Consider the following 13,213-nt stretch of genomic DNA (forward strand, 5'->3'; position numbering starts at 1 on the left):
GGAAGAGGGAGGAGAAGCTTCAGCTTTTGTGTCTAAGATGCTAGACTTGCATTCTAGTGGCTAGTACTAAAAATAAGGATGTTATTCTGTGACCAGCAGTTGTTCGCAAAACTGATAGGTAGAAAATTCTAGTGAAACACCTTGCAAGTAAAAATACTTACGTGAAAAAAAATGTTTTGCTTGGTGATTTGTGGCAGAAGAAGGTCATAGCTACTTTTAGTCTTACCAGGTCTGTAGGAACTGTCTTAAGAAATACTGCTGCTTCCAGCATGTAAACATGGGGTATTTTGTGGAGTGCTGCTCATCATGGCCCCACTTTAAGGCATCTGTGCATTTGTTATCTTGCTCTAATCACCTGCTAGTTATTGCTGTTGGTTAAATCTGCTGCACTTGTAGTTTTGTTTCCTTCTGAGAGCTCTGGAGTGAAGCTCAGAGGGATGCATGGCAACTCTGGGCTCAGGGAACTTCTCATCCTTCCCTCTCCTCTATTTGAGGGCATGTGAGAAAGCAGTCTCCATTTTCAGCTATTTCTGCAACTGCCATTTAATGAAGTAGTTTCAGGAAGCTGTTTAGTATCTAAATATAAATGATTATAGGATTGTTGTCAAGAGACAGTTCTGTTCAAAGAAAAGTGCTGGAATCAGGGCATAAAGCTACCTGTGCTGAACAAAGCTCCTTAATCAGTAACTGTGGATTTTGCGGATGCTTTTATTTGATCACTTAATCTGTACAGTTCAGCAGATAGATTTGCTTATTTTCCTTTGCTCTAATTACTAAAACATTTAATACTATATTCACCTGAGTTTTTTCAAGGAGTCTTGGAAACTTTTTGAAATAAATACTCAGGGATCTATACATGTACAGATATAGCTGTGTTTCTCCCTGTCATTCTTTAGCCAGTTGTTCTATCACCCAGTGACCCCCTCCCCACAACCCCTGAGAAGGGGAATTGGGAAAAGGAAGGGACACCTGTGAGTTGAAATAGAAACAGATTTAATAAAATAAATATGAAAAACCTCATATTAATACTAACGCTACTAGAAAGTACACAAAATTATACTTGGCCCATGTAGCCCTGCAAGCTGCACACTCCCAGCAGTGAATGCTAGATCTCAAGCACCGCGAGCACCACAGCTCAGCTAAAACACAGCAGTCACAGCACAGAGGAGAGGAGGCCTCAGGAGCAGAATGACAGGCAAGGCTCTCCAGTGATGGTGGCCATCAGGAGAAGAGACTATAGCCAGGAAACTTACTAGTTTATGGTGAGTGTGATATTTATGGTATGGAATAATGCTGTTGGCCTGCTTAAGTCATCTGCCCTGGCTTCTGCTCCTCCCAGCATTAGCACCTGGCTAACTCTAAACAGATAAAGCATCTTGTCAACTTTGTTTTCACCGCATTGGGTCTTCTCAAAAATGCAGCTTTCCTGAGTAGAAAACTGAGTCTGTGATTCTATCCCAGCAAAACCAGGACGTCTCCCTTCTGAAGTAGACACTTGGCCTGTCTATTTTAAATATAGATGTATTTGATATATTTATATTACAGTTGTATATAACTAACTGTACAGGAAGGCAGGTTTAGAAGTACTTAGTCAAGATTTCTGGAAGTAGGAAGTCTGCAAATGAAAATTGACAACACATTGTTTACATGCTTAGCAAAATATTCTAATAGTTCATAAAATCTTTCTATCAGAGAGAATGAACTGGTAGGACTAAAGACTGCCCAGACCATATTGGTTTGCAGAGTAGATTAAACATAGTTTTTCGGGGGGGTTTTTTGAGAGTTAATTGCCTGTGATTAATCATTCAGCAGAGATTTTTAAATGAGTATGTTTGTGTTGAAAGTATGTGAGCTCTCTAGTGATGATCTTTAACTGGATTAACATTCTTTAACCAAAAGACTCTAATGGAAAAGCTTTTTCAGTTTTCAAAATTTTGAAACCTTGTATTCTGGAGATTGTGTTGACTCAGGCAATACATGTAGGGGAAAAATAAATCTATGAAATGGTATTTGTAGGAGAGACTCCTCTTAAAACCTTTTCCATAAAGTATTTTGATTTGGAAGAAGACATGAATACTTTATTACAAACTACTTTCTCTCTTCTTCCTGCATTGGTTTAGTGGGGCTTTTGTTTGGGGGATTTTTATATGTTAGTTTGTTCTGGTGTTTGGTTTGGGTTGGGGTTTTTTTGTTTGGTGGGGTTTTTTTAAATACATGGACCAGGTAGCTGTTGGGAAGGATGCGCTTGTATAACAGCTTTGGAGGCTCTGCCTTTTGACTTCAGCTGAGCAACTCTGTTAAGGAAACCTTTCACACTCTTACCATTATTCCATTACAGGGCTGAAACTTTTTTGTCATTTTGTCATTTTCTGACATAGGACTTGTTGAACTGATATATACAGGTTTTGGCATCCTTCATGGAATCCACTTCATTGGTATTGTGTACATTTATATATTCTTTTGCTAGCGTCTGAGTGCTAAGATAAAACTTCAAAACGTTGTGGAAGAAAATGTGGCTGTAACGTAACAATCTCTCGGCTTTGTTCAGGCATTTAGATAAAAGTTGCTCCTTTATTCACATAATTTATGATCCTTTCTGCAGACAAACTTCATGCTTCAAGACAAAATGACATTTGTATTCTTGGCTTGAGTCAGTCTTAAGATCTTCACTCTGTCACTATCTAATTTCTGGCTGACAAGCTTCCTACTATTCATGGCTTACTCTTCTTATGAGAAGAGACAGTCAGATTGTGTAGTGGTTTTGTAATGGGGACAAAGGTCCCTTGTAGGCACAAGAATGAGATCACTGGACTCTATTACCAAAGCAAAATCTGAGCTAAAATGCAAGAGATTAAATACATGTATTCACAGGAATTTTTAGTATTTTAAAATATAAAATAAACATTTGCTCAGATGTGTTGAAAATGTGTATGTTGACTACATAGTAATTTTATAGTAGGTTTAGTATAAAAAGAAGCAAAATGGCCTTTTCTCAAATATGGAAACTTTATGGTAGATACCAGTGAAATGAGACATAACTTTCTGTGTAATAATGTATGTTTTATAGGGTCTTACTGGTTGTAAAATCTGTTTTCTTAGATTAATTGTTGATATGTAAGCTTTGCCTCTTTTTCCGTCTGAGTCCAAGATCAGCGTTGCATCGGCAATGTATAACTAGCATTAGCAAATCTCAGGATATGTAATAAAAAGTTAAAGGACTGTAACAGCAGTGTACCTTTGTTTTCTCCTGACAGCTTTAAATTATAAACTAGAAAACAAACACAGAATAGCTACAGAAGTATCTTTCCTATGGTTACATTTCAATAATTAGTTCTGCTTTGTCTTTCCTGGCTTGGCTTTCTCTTCATGCTGGACATGGAACAGAACTAACCTGATTCAAATCAGGTATGAGAATGTAAACTGATGAGAGTACCTTTTAGTATGTTTTGGGTTTTTTTAATAAACCTATTAAAATCTGTTGAAAATAATTCTATAAGGATCTCTGTAATGATTGAACAGCGTCTTTCTCAGCCTTATCCAATGTTTGCTTAAAGGCTAATTTGCTATAATTTCGTTCATCCTTTTGGTGCGTGTATAGCCACATATACTCTGCTATTAGTGGCAGATTAGTGGCTAATCTGGAGATACAAGGTCCATATTAGGATCAGCAGTTGTTACATTGGTGTGTGGTTCATGTATTTTATATACTGTAGTAACTGAAAGTTTGTACAGTCAGGTTGCCATGGGACAGTGCTGTTCTAAACACTATAGAACAGAACCATCTAGTACTTCTCTGTGCTTTGCTTTCTCATCTAGAAATCTGTCTGGACACAGTGTCAGCAAATCCAGGCTCCATGTACAAACTGGGTTGACTTCTAAAAGTGGGTATTGCACTCTGTATTTCTTCAACTTGTAATAAGAAGTGACTCTTCTTTGCTCTCTGTTATGAAAAACACTGTGATCCTGCTAGGAGTGCTAGATCAAAAAAATAACTAAGCTCTGAAGGCAGAATATGTCATGGCAGATGTCTATGCTGGTGCTAACTGTAATTGTGAAGGACCAGAATATAACTTCTCTAAACTACTTCAAGATCTGTGGCAAACAAAAGGTGAAATACTTTTTTCATTTGCAGTTTATTTTGTGGAGTGCACAAGCTCAGATTGGGTGTTGGTAATGCTATCCATACAAAGGAGGTTTCCACAGTGGGACTGATAACTGCAGAGAGCACTGACATGCCTTTGCTTCATACGAAACTTCAAAGTTTCTAAGCAGTACCTTGATAGGCCCATTTCCAGGAACAGCAGGTTTGCTAAAATGAGTGGTGTTTTACTGATAAGCACTTTTTCAAAACAGATAGTCACTGTTGTTTTGTACTGGTTGAGGGTGTTGGAGGGGAGAATAGCTTATAGATAGTCCCATTTTTTAGCTACAGGAAAACAGTATTCACCCATTGATCTGTTCTCTGAAGTCTGCCTTTTATCTGTGAGGCATGTAACTTCTATTTTGAGTTTGGCGGCTGAGAGTTCTGGTCAGTGGTATAAACTGCAGAGGAAAATGCCTAGGAAAGAAAGTTTCATGTCACAAAGCTGGAAGCTACACAGAGCAGTAAGGTATTCAGTGTGGTTGTGTTGGTTCCTGTTCATATCCCTCTTCAGAGACATCCTAGTGTTCTTGCCCTCACTTTGGCCAGATATGGCACGTGCCTCGTGAAGCTACTTGTACTGCTTCTCTGGATGGGAACACAGTTGCCATGTGGGCATTCCAGTCTTCCATGTAGTTATACCTATCCGTGTAATGCAGCTCTGCTCTTCGAAACAGTACTGCAGGAAGAATACTGTCAGATAGTGAAAGAACTTGTGTGTATTTTGAACAACTTTTCAAGTCTTAGGACTGCAAGCCAGTCTTTTTTTTTTTTTTTTTTTTTTTTTTCTTCGAAACAGTACTGCAGGAAGAATACTGTCAGATAGTGAAAGAACTTGTGTGTATTTTGAACAACTTTTCAAGTCTTAGGACTGCAAGCCAGTCTTTTTTTTTTTTTTTTTTGTTTCATAGCTCTTGAAGTAAAAGAGAATGTCGAAGTTTAACCCTGGAAGGCAGCTCAGCCCCGCACAGCTGCTTGCTACCTTTCCACAAAAGTGGAATGGGAAAGAATTGAATGGGCAAAAATTGGTTGAGATAAAGACAGTTTAATAGGCAAAACAAAAGCTGTGCACACAAGCAGAGCAAAATAAGGAGTTCATTCACTACTTCCGAATGGCAAGCATTTAGCCAGTTCCAGGAAAGCAGGGCTCTATCACCTGTAGTGGTTACTTGGGAAGACAGATGCCATAACTCTGAATAACCCCATCCTTCCATCCCCAGCTTTGTATGCTGAGCGTGATGTCATATGATATGGAATATCCCTGGGGTCAGTTGGGGTCAGCTGTCCCAGCTGTGTGTACTGACCCCCCGCCCCAGCTTCTCATGCACCCCCAGCCTATCACTGGCGGGGCAGCATGAGAAACAGAAAAAGGCACTGACTCTGTGTAAGCACTGCTTAGCATTAGCTAATATAGAGTTGTGATATCATCACTGGTTTTGGCCGTAAGTCAAAAACATAGACCCATACCAGCTACTATGAAGAAAATTAACTCAGTCGTAGCCAAAACCAGTACAGAGAGTAATTCTTAACGAGGTGAAGATAGGAGAACTTGCAGATTCATTTGGTTGGTTTTTGCTTTTGTGTACGCTTAAAAGCATTGCCTTTTATGCAGTGACTGTATTTAAACAGTGTTAATGTAATTCTGGAAAGAGCTTTTATAGCAGCTTGTACTCTGTGTTGCAAATCTCTGGGAGCTGAAGATCCGTATTTTCAGAACCAGGAAAACACTGATTATTTTCTGACTATGTGGACCAAGCGGAATGGTAGTGAAACATGGGTATTTGGAGCAGGTATTTTATTTTGCTGGTTCTGGTAACTGCCTGCTACTCATAGTAGTTGCTGTCTGTCTATTTGAAAAAGCACTTCCACTGTAATATACATCAAAATCTATGGAGTGTTTGGTAAATCTCAGTAATGAAGAAGGAAGACTTAATGTCTGTTTAGGATCAGTGGGATGATATCTGAATTCCAGAAGGATGCAGAGGGCATGCACCTATGAGACCACCACAGGGCAGCATAACTTTGGAGTCATGAAACAGCACTCAGGAGAACTAGACAACTCAAGTAGCCTGGACCTTCTCTTTGGGAAAAATCGTGGGGTACAGTTGCTGTGAGTTCATGTCAGATATGGTCTTCTGTTAAACACCAGATATGGTGGACTGAAAGTGTCAGGAGTTTTTAGGCATCATCTGTGTGCAGTTTTGGGTGCCTCAACAGGAGAAGGACATCAGACTATTGGAGTGTATCCAGAGGAGAGTGACCAAGATGGTGAAAGGTTTCAAGGTCAAGGCTCAAGAGGAGCAGCTGGTATCACTTGGTTTGCTCAGCTTGGAGAAAAGAAGTCTGAGGGGTGACCTCACTGGAGGCTACATGTTCCTCAAGGGGGACAGTGGAGGTGCTGATCTCCTTTCTCTGGTGACCAGAGATAGGGCACAAGGAGATGGAGCGAACCTGCATCAGGGCAAGTTCACACTGGACTTTAGGAAAAGGCTCTTCATTGAGAGGGTGGTCAGTCACTGGAACAGACTCCCCAGGGAAGTGGTAATTGCACCATGCCTATCAGAATTCGAGGAGTGTAATATGGTTTAATTTTAGGTAGTCCTGCAAGGAACAAGGAGTTGGACATGATAATCCTTATGAGTCACTTCTAATTTGAGATATTCTGTTATTCTAGTTCTCTCATTTGGGAAGAGAATGAGAAAAGAGAATGGAATGAGCAGCTGGAGGATGGCTTTGCAGAAAAGAACTCCGGGGTCTGGTTTACCTGATGTGCCAATGTGGCAAAGAGGGCTGACAGTATCTTGGGCTACATTAGGAGGAATTTCATTAGCAAGTTAAGGGTGGTGATTCTTCCCCCTGTCCTCAGCACTGGTGAGGCCACGGCCTAAGTATTGTGCCCAGTTTTGGGCTTCTTAGTACAAGAGAGATGTGGAGATACTGGAGCAAAAGGCCAGTAAGATAATGAAGGGAGAGGAACGCCCCTCCTACAAGGAAAGGCTGAGAGATGTTTTTCAAATGTCTGAAGGGAGAGTGTAAAGAACGCAGAGCCAGGCTTTTTTCAGTGTGTCTAATGACAAAAATGGAGGTAATGTGCATAAACTGAAACATAGGAAGTTCTGTTTCACATAAGGAATTGGTTTTTGACTGTGGAAATACCCAAGCTCTGGCACAGGTTGCCTAGAGAGGTGAAATCTCTCTTCTTGGAGATCTTCAAAAGAGATTGTAGAGAGGACAGTCCCAGCACAAAGTCCAAGTCACATCAGGCATGTATACCATGCAGCAGGATGCCTGCAAGCTCTTTGCTGATAAAATTTGGCACTGGGTGAAGTGACAATCAGAACTACTGCTATCACTAGATCCATATCTGGTATTAAGTGTTATCTGAATGTCCTGAGAACAGTGTGAAACAGGGATGAGGCCTCGTGATCTCATTCTTCTGTTTTTCCACCCTGGACAAACGAGCTGTTACCTCCACCCATGCAGGTGTAAACTGATGGACTTTGTGCAATTAATGTAAGTGATAAGCTTGTCTACAATTGTCCCCACATGCACATCTACACCAACGATGTAATGTGAAAAACTAGGTGTAAATATTGCCCCAATATCAACCCTAAATTGGGACAGAAGACTCGGAACCATACAGATGGACGGATTAATGAATTAGCTCCCCATCTCCACCCCCGCACTGGGGATGCCCTGTGGGTAAGATTCTCTATCTCAGCCTATGCTGACTGACACCGTTCTCCCCAGGTGTATTTTGTGTGGTTATAATCGTGATTATACTTGTTTCTATTGCATTGTTTGTGCATTAACGGGCTACAACAGATGGGTTCTAAGCTTCTTCGATATTGGACCTATGCTGTTTCTCTGGTAAATTCGTTTATCAACAGCAATACAAAAAGAACTTGTAAATGTTGCAGTGTAAATAAACTGTCATTGTTTGTGCCCCTGATTTTGCTTGTCTCTTGTATTCACTGTTGGCCTTATAAGACCGGATTTATTTCCCCCTTTTTTGCAACAGAGATCTTTGCTGTCTGGGCATGATTCTTAGCAAACAGGTCTAGGTGACCCTGCTTGAGCAGGGGGACTGGGCAAGGTGACGTCTGGAGATCGCTTCCAACCTCAACCATTCTGTGATTCTATAATGACTAAAAAATAATGATCAAAGATGATGCTTTATCTCTGGAGGCAACAGAGAAAATGTCTTTAAAATTATGACGATGATGCTGAAAAAAGTCAAGGGATGTTACTATCTTCAAGAAGCAATCACCAGGGTTCTCATATGCTACATGGCCTAAGCAGGTGACGTTTAGCAGCAGTCACTGGGATGCAGTCCTCGTTTTTTGCTTCTCATCATGTTGCTTCTTGTTAACTTCTACAAAATGAGGATGATACAGGAATAGACATGGAATTCTGCTTTGCTCTAGGGAGTATAAGATATCTTCTTTTTTGCTGTATCCGATAGTGTTGTATGTAGGTCTTTCTGAATATTGTTTTAACTCTTACTTAGGTTTTTACTGGACTGAGATCTGCAGTAGGTGTTGCATCTTGTGATTCAGGGAATATGAGATTTGTCAATGTGAATTCTTTAGAGCTTCTGTTAGTACGGTACAAATGTTCACTGCATGTTATTATGAAAAATAATAATTTTTATGATACACATTAATGAGTTTCTATGTTCCTTGTAGTCTTTAGTTGTTAGCTATTGAGGAATATTTTACAAGTATTTTTATTTTTTAAAAATTTTTAGTAAACTTGGTGTCTTAAGTAGGGAAAATCTGCACAAATATTAAATAGTTTCATGATGAAGGAAGGAAGAGGATAGAAATGTGGTGTGAGCTTACCTGAAAAAATTGGTAGTTGTATCTCACTCTACCTAATATCACTATAGTTAATGTGCTTTTAATATCTGTCAGAATCTCAGCTGTGGTTTGTGGAACTTCTCATGACAATATTTGCTTGAGGGTTTTCTTCTCTGTTTCATTTAACTTTTCCTCAAAAATAGGAGATTCTGGTGTCTGGGGCTTGAAAAAGAATTTTGCTTTGTTGGAACTCCTGGAACGGTTGCAGAATGGACCTGCTGGGCAGTGTGCGACAGCAGAAGAAGCCATTGGCCTATCTGGAGAGGTACTGAGTTCTAAAAACAGCAAGAAGTTTGCTACATTTGCTCCAAGTTATGTCTAGATGGGTAGTGGTGGTGGTGGAAATAAGAAAAACAATTTTTTGCCAAAGGTAACTTCACTAATACTGCAGTTGGTTTTTTTTTCAGTATCTAGTAGTAAGGCTTCAATTAATTGTTTCATAATTAAATGCTAATCTGTACGGACTAAAACAGAAAATAAATAGGTATTGGCACCCATGTGTACTCTTTTCCCCTTTTTTAGACTTTAAGATTTTTACAAAAGGTTCCTCATTCAGATATTTTAGGTTTAGTGGTATAAGGGCAGTTTTCTAAAACTTCTTAGAAACTCTTTCTGAAGACTTCAACTCTTCTCGAGTAGTCACCTTTTATAGTCATTTGATATCGCTACATCATGTGAAGGTACTCGTTTTCAAAATTAGCTGCTTTAATCATTTCAGTATTATCAAGTGGTATGCAAAAAACATCATGCAGTGCTGTTCTAGGAATAGGTAACTGTCCTAAGTGCCTATTTCTCTATTGGTGTTTTGCCTGTCTTTAACTTTGTAATTCTTTGTTCTGTAATGACTACCTCAGAGGAAATGACTGAGCTTCAGTTTTATCCTCCAAACCTTTACAACTTCCACTAAAGTTTGGATTCGTAAAATATCTGGACGCCTCTAGAGTAATTTATTGGAGTTGACTGCAAAGGAAACTGACGTTTATTTTTTAAAAATCTATTGAGAACTTAAAATCAGGTTTTCAAAGTAGTCCCAATATTTATTAGTGTGTAAGTTATAAAGAAAGGCTTACATTGGTGGCAGGTCTTCTGATTTTCCTCAGTTGTTTGGATTAAAAACTTCAGTTTTGTCTTTTTTTGTTGTTGTTAGAGTATCATCCGTTGTGATGAAGATGAAGCACACGTTGCGTCTGTATATTGCACTGTTTGTGCCACTCACCTGTGTGCAGACTGTTCCCAGCTTACTCATTCTACAAAGACACTAGCGAAACACAGGCGTGTACCTCTTGCTGATAAGCCTCATGAGAAGACCATGTGCTCCCAACACCAAGTGCATGCTATTGAGTTTGTTTGTTTGGAAGAGGGCTGTCAGGCGAGTCCTCTTATGTGTTGTGTCTGCAAAGAATACGGGAAGCATCAAGGTCATAAGGTACTGCTAATAATCTGTTTCTAGTTATGCCGTGGGGTGGCTTGCATAATTATTTATCCAATTAGAGAACAAAAGACTATCAAGCAAGGAGGGCAGATTCTTGATATGTCTTTGTAGAAGTAACTTCATACTATTCTTCTGTTTTCCCTTCCTTTCAGATAACTGCCATGGTAAAAATTACAAGGAAGAAAAATTAATTCTGAGACCACAATAAGTTATTTATATATTAAGGTGGACAGTCCCTTTATCTGATGCTTTTTGAACTTCTCACAGCACTGAGTCACTAGTTGTGAAAGTTGTTTTCATCATGCAAACACTAGGGTCACCCAACCTGGAGCAGTCTAACCACTATAATTGATTGTAGTGAACAGGCAAATGTGTGTTTACTTGTGAAATTGCTAGATGCCTATCTCGGCATAGTCTCTAACTCCTGATTGCATTTATAACTGCAGGATGGTTTTAAATTCTTACATGCCTTTCCTATATATATACATACACATATATACATTAAAAATATATGTATTAAATATGTAGTAAAATAGAAACGGAAGATATGTATGATTGATCTTTGATATGTTGCTTTTAATTAATAGCATTCTGTCTTGGAACCAGAAGCAAACCAGATTCGTGCATCCATTTTAGACATGGCCCACTGTATAAGAACTTTCACGGAAGAAATCTCAGATTATTCCAGAAAACTAGTTGGAATTGTTCAGCATATAGAAGGAGGAGAACAAATTGTTGAAGATGGAGTTGGAATGGCCCATACTGAACATGTACGCTTTTTTTTCCCCCTCACATTTACAGAATATTTGCTTTTTGTAATAACCGAGAGGAATTTCTTTGAAAATGGTACAGAGGTTTTATAAAAAAGACCTGAGGTTCTTGCCTCTACCAAGTCCGTATGGAGGCTTAAGCCGGCAGGCAAAGGGGAACTTTTTGTCTGTTACAATGTTTTTAGGGAGTCAGTAGGAAATGCTGTGTAACTGCCAATACAGTGTTGAAGTACTGCAACAGACTGCATCTGTTCTCAGGTGCTGTGGTACTACTGAGGCTTTTTTCACTGGTTCTTTTTAGTGGGGTGTTGTATACATACCAGTAAGCTACTTGATGACTGGATTAACTTCTTGGAGGATCTTGGTGTTAGAGCTGATAAGACTTTCTGTAGAACTGTGATGTAACCAAGCAGATTTGAACATAAGTTAGAAAATGGAATAAAATGGAAAAATGTACTTCTGGAATCAACTGGTGTCCTTAATCCTCTGGATCTTCTGACTGCAACACTCTAGGTACCAGGGACTGCAGAGAACGCTCGCTCATGTGTCCGAGCCTATTTTTCTGATCTTCATGAAACCCTTTGTCGTCAGGAGGAAATGGCTCTTAGTGTTGTTGATGCTCATGTGAGAGAGAAGCTGATTTGGCTTAGGCAACAGCAAGAAGACATGACCATCCTCTTGTCACAGGTTTCAACAGCTTGCCTTCATTGTGAAAAGACTTTACAACAGGTAGGTTGGCAAGTGAGCTGTAAAAGACAAAATATGTGGAACTGCAGCTCCAAACAAAAATATTAGGTAGTACTTTCATTTTAGTGTAAAATGTAAGACGATGATGAAACATGAGATTGAAGTACTCATTACAAAGGGGGGCGGGACAAGGATAATCAGTACAAAACCATCATGTCCTCCAGCTGCTGGAAATGCTGTGGAGAACTGTTTAATGTCTATGAGCATTAAGGAAGAATGACTAGGGCTTCATGTTTGTATTTCAGTTTTAAATAAATTTATTTTGTAAATGTGAATTTCTTTAACTAGAGTATTTTTATTTAAAATGCTTTATTTCCAGCCATCATATTTGCATTGTGTTTGGTTATTTTAAGTAAGTTACTAAAGGAAAGGCATGCTTTTGTTTTCTTTGTCTGTTTAGGATGACTGCAGAGTAGTGTTGGCCAAACAGGAAATTACAAGATTGCTAGAGACGTTACAGAAGCAGCAGCAGCAGTTTACAGAACTTGCAGATCATGTACAGCTGGATGCCAGCATACCTGTCACTTTTACGAAGGTATGCTTAATCTCATGAATGTAAAGCTATATACTTTATGAAGTCCCAAATCTAATTTAAAAGGAAATCAGAATAATTTATGTTCATTACAATGCTGCATTTGCGACAGCAATGTAGGCAGTTCAGGATCAATTAGAGCCATAGTGTCTTATCGTGTGATGAGTGCCATCTGGTATTTGAGGAACAAAACCACTGTGCGGTTGTAATGAGTGTGGGAAACATTTGTTTATCTACATCAGTAGCTTTGTTTGACTATTAGCTGCTTTCTTTTAAATATATAAGATAGTATTTGTGAATTCTAGAAACACCTTTTTGGGGAACATCCATGATTTGTTGTACAGTCAGATCAGGAATCTACCCTTTGTTTTTGCCATGTATTTTTGCCTTTTTCATGAGGGCAACATAACTTCTGCAGAATGGTTTTGATTTAATTTGCTGAAAATTGCATTCCTATTTTAAATGCAGTAATACTATTACAACTTCCAGTTTACAATGTTTTACCTTTAATTTGTTAAATGATAATTTGTCTTACAGTTGCTTTGCATTCACTGCTAGTTTATACACACACAGTTCATCATCTAAGTTTTTTTTATTGCTTTAGTATCATTCCAATACCACCTATTCTTTGAAAAGGATTACATTATTTGGAGTTCGGTAATGGTGATACATTTCACATAGGAGAGTAGATAAGTTTGGAACTCTAAAGAACAGAAGTACTTTGATTTT

General features: G+C 38.9%; 1 protein-coding gene across 1 annotated transcript in view; it reads left to right on the top strand.

Annotated features, from left to right (window-relative positions):
- LOC104491596 (E3 ubiquitin-protein ligase TRIM23-like) overlaps window positions 1–10,662 on the top strand; it is a gene marked incomplete at its 5' end in the record, with an annotated part of 12,319 nt that extends 1,657 nt beyond the window's left edge. Inside the window, 2 exons of the mRNA XM_010134045.1 lie at window positions 9,147–9,268; window positions 10,151–10,662. Coding sequence (XP_010132347.1) covers window positions 9,147–9,268; window positions 10,151–10,453 — 425 coding nt within the window. The remainder of the gene's footprint in view (window positions 1–9,146; window positions 9,269–10,150) is intronic.
- Window positions 10,663–13,213: the final 2,551 nt, after the last annotated feature.

Source organism: Buceros rhinoceros, unplaced genomic scaffold (assembly GCF_000710305.1).
Source record: "Buceros rhinoceros silvestris isolate BGI_N320 unplaced genomic scaffold, ASM71030v1 scaffold5214, whole genome shotgun sequence".
Lineage (NCBI taxonomy): Eukaryota > Metazoa > Chordata > Aves > Bucerotiformes > Bucerotidae > Buceros > Buceros rhinoceros.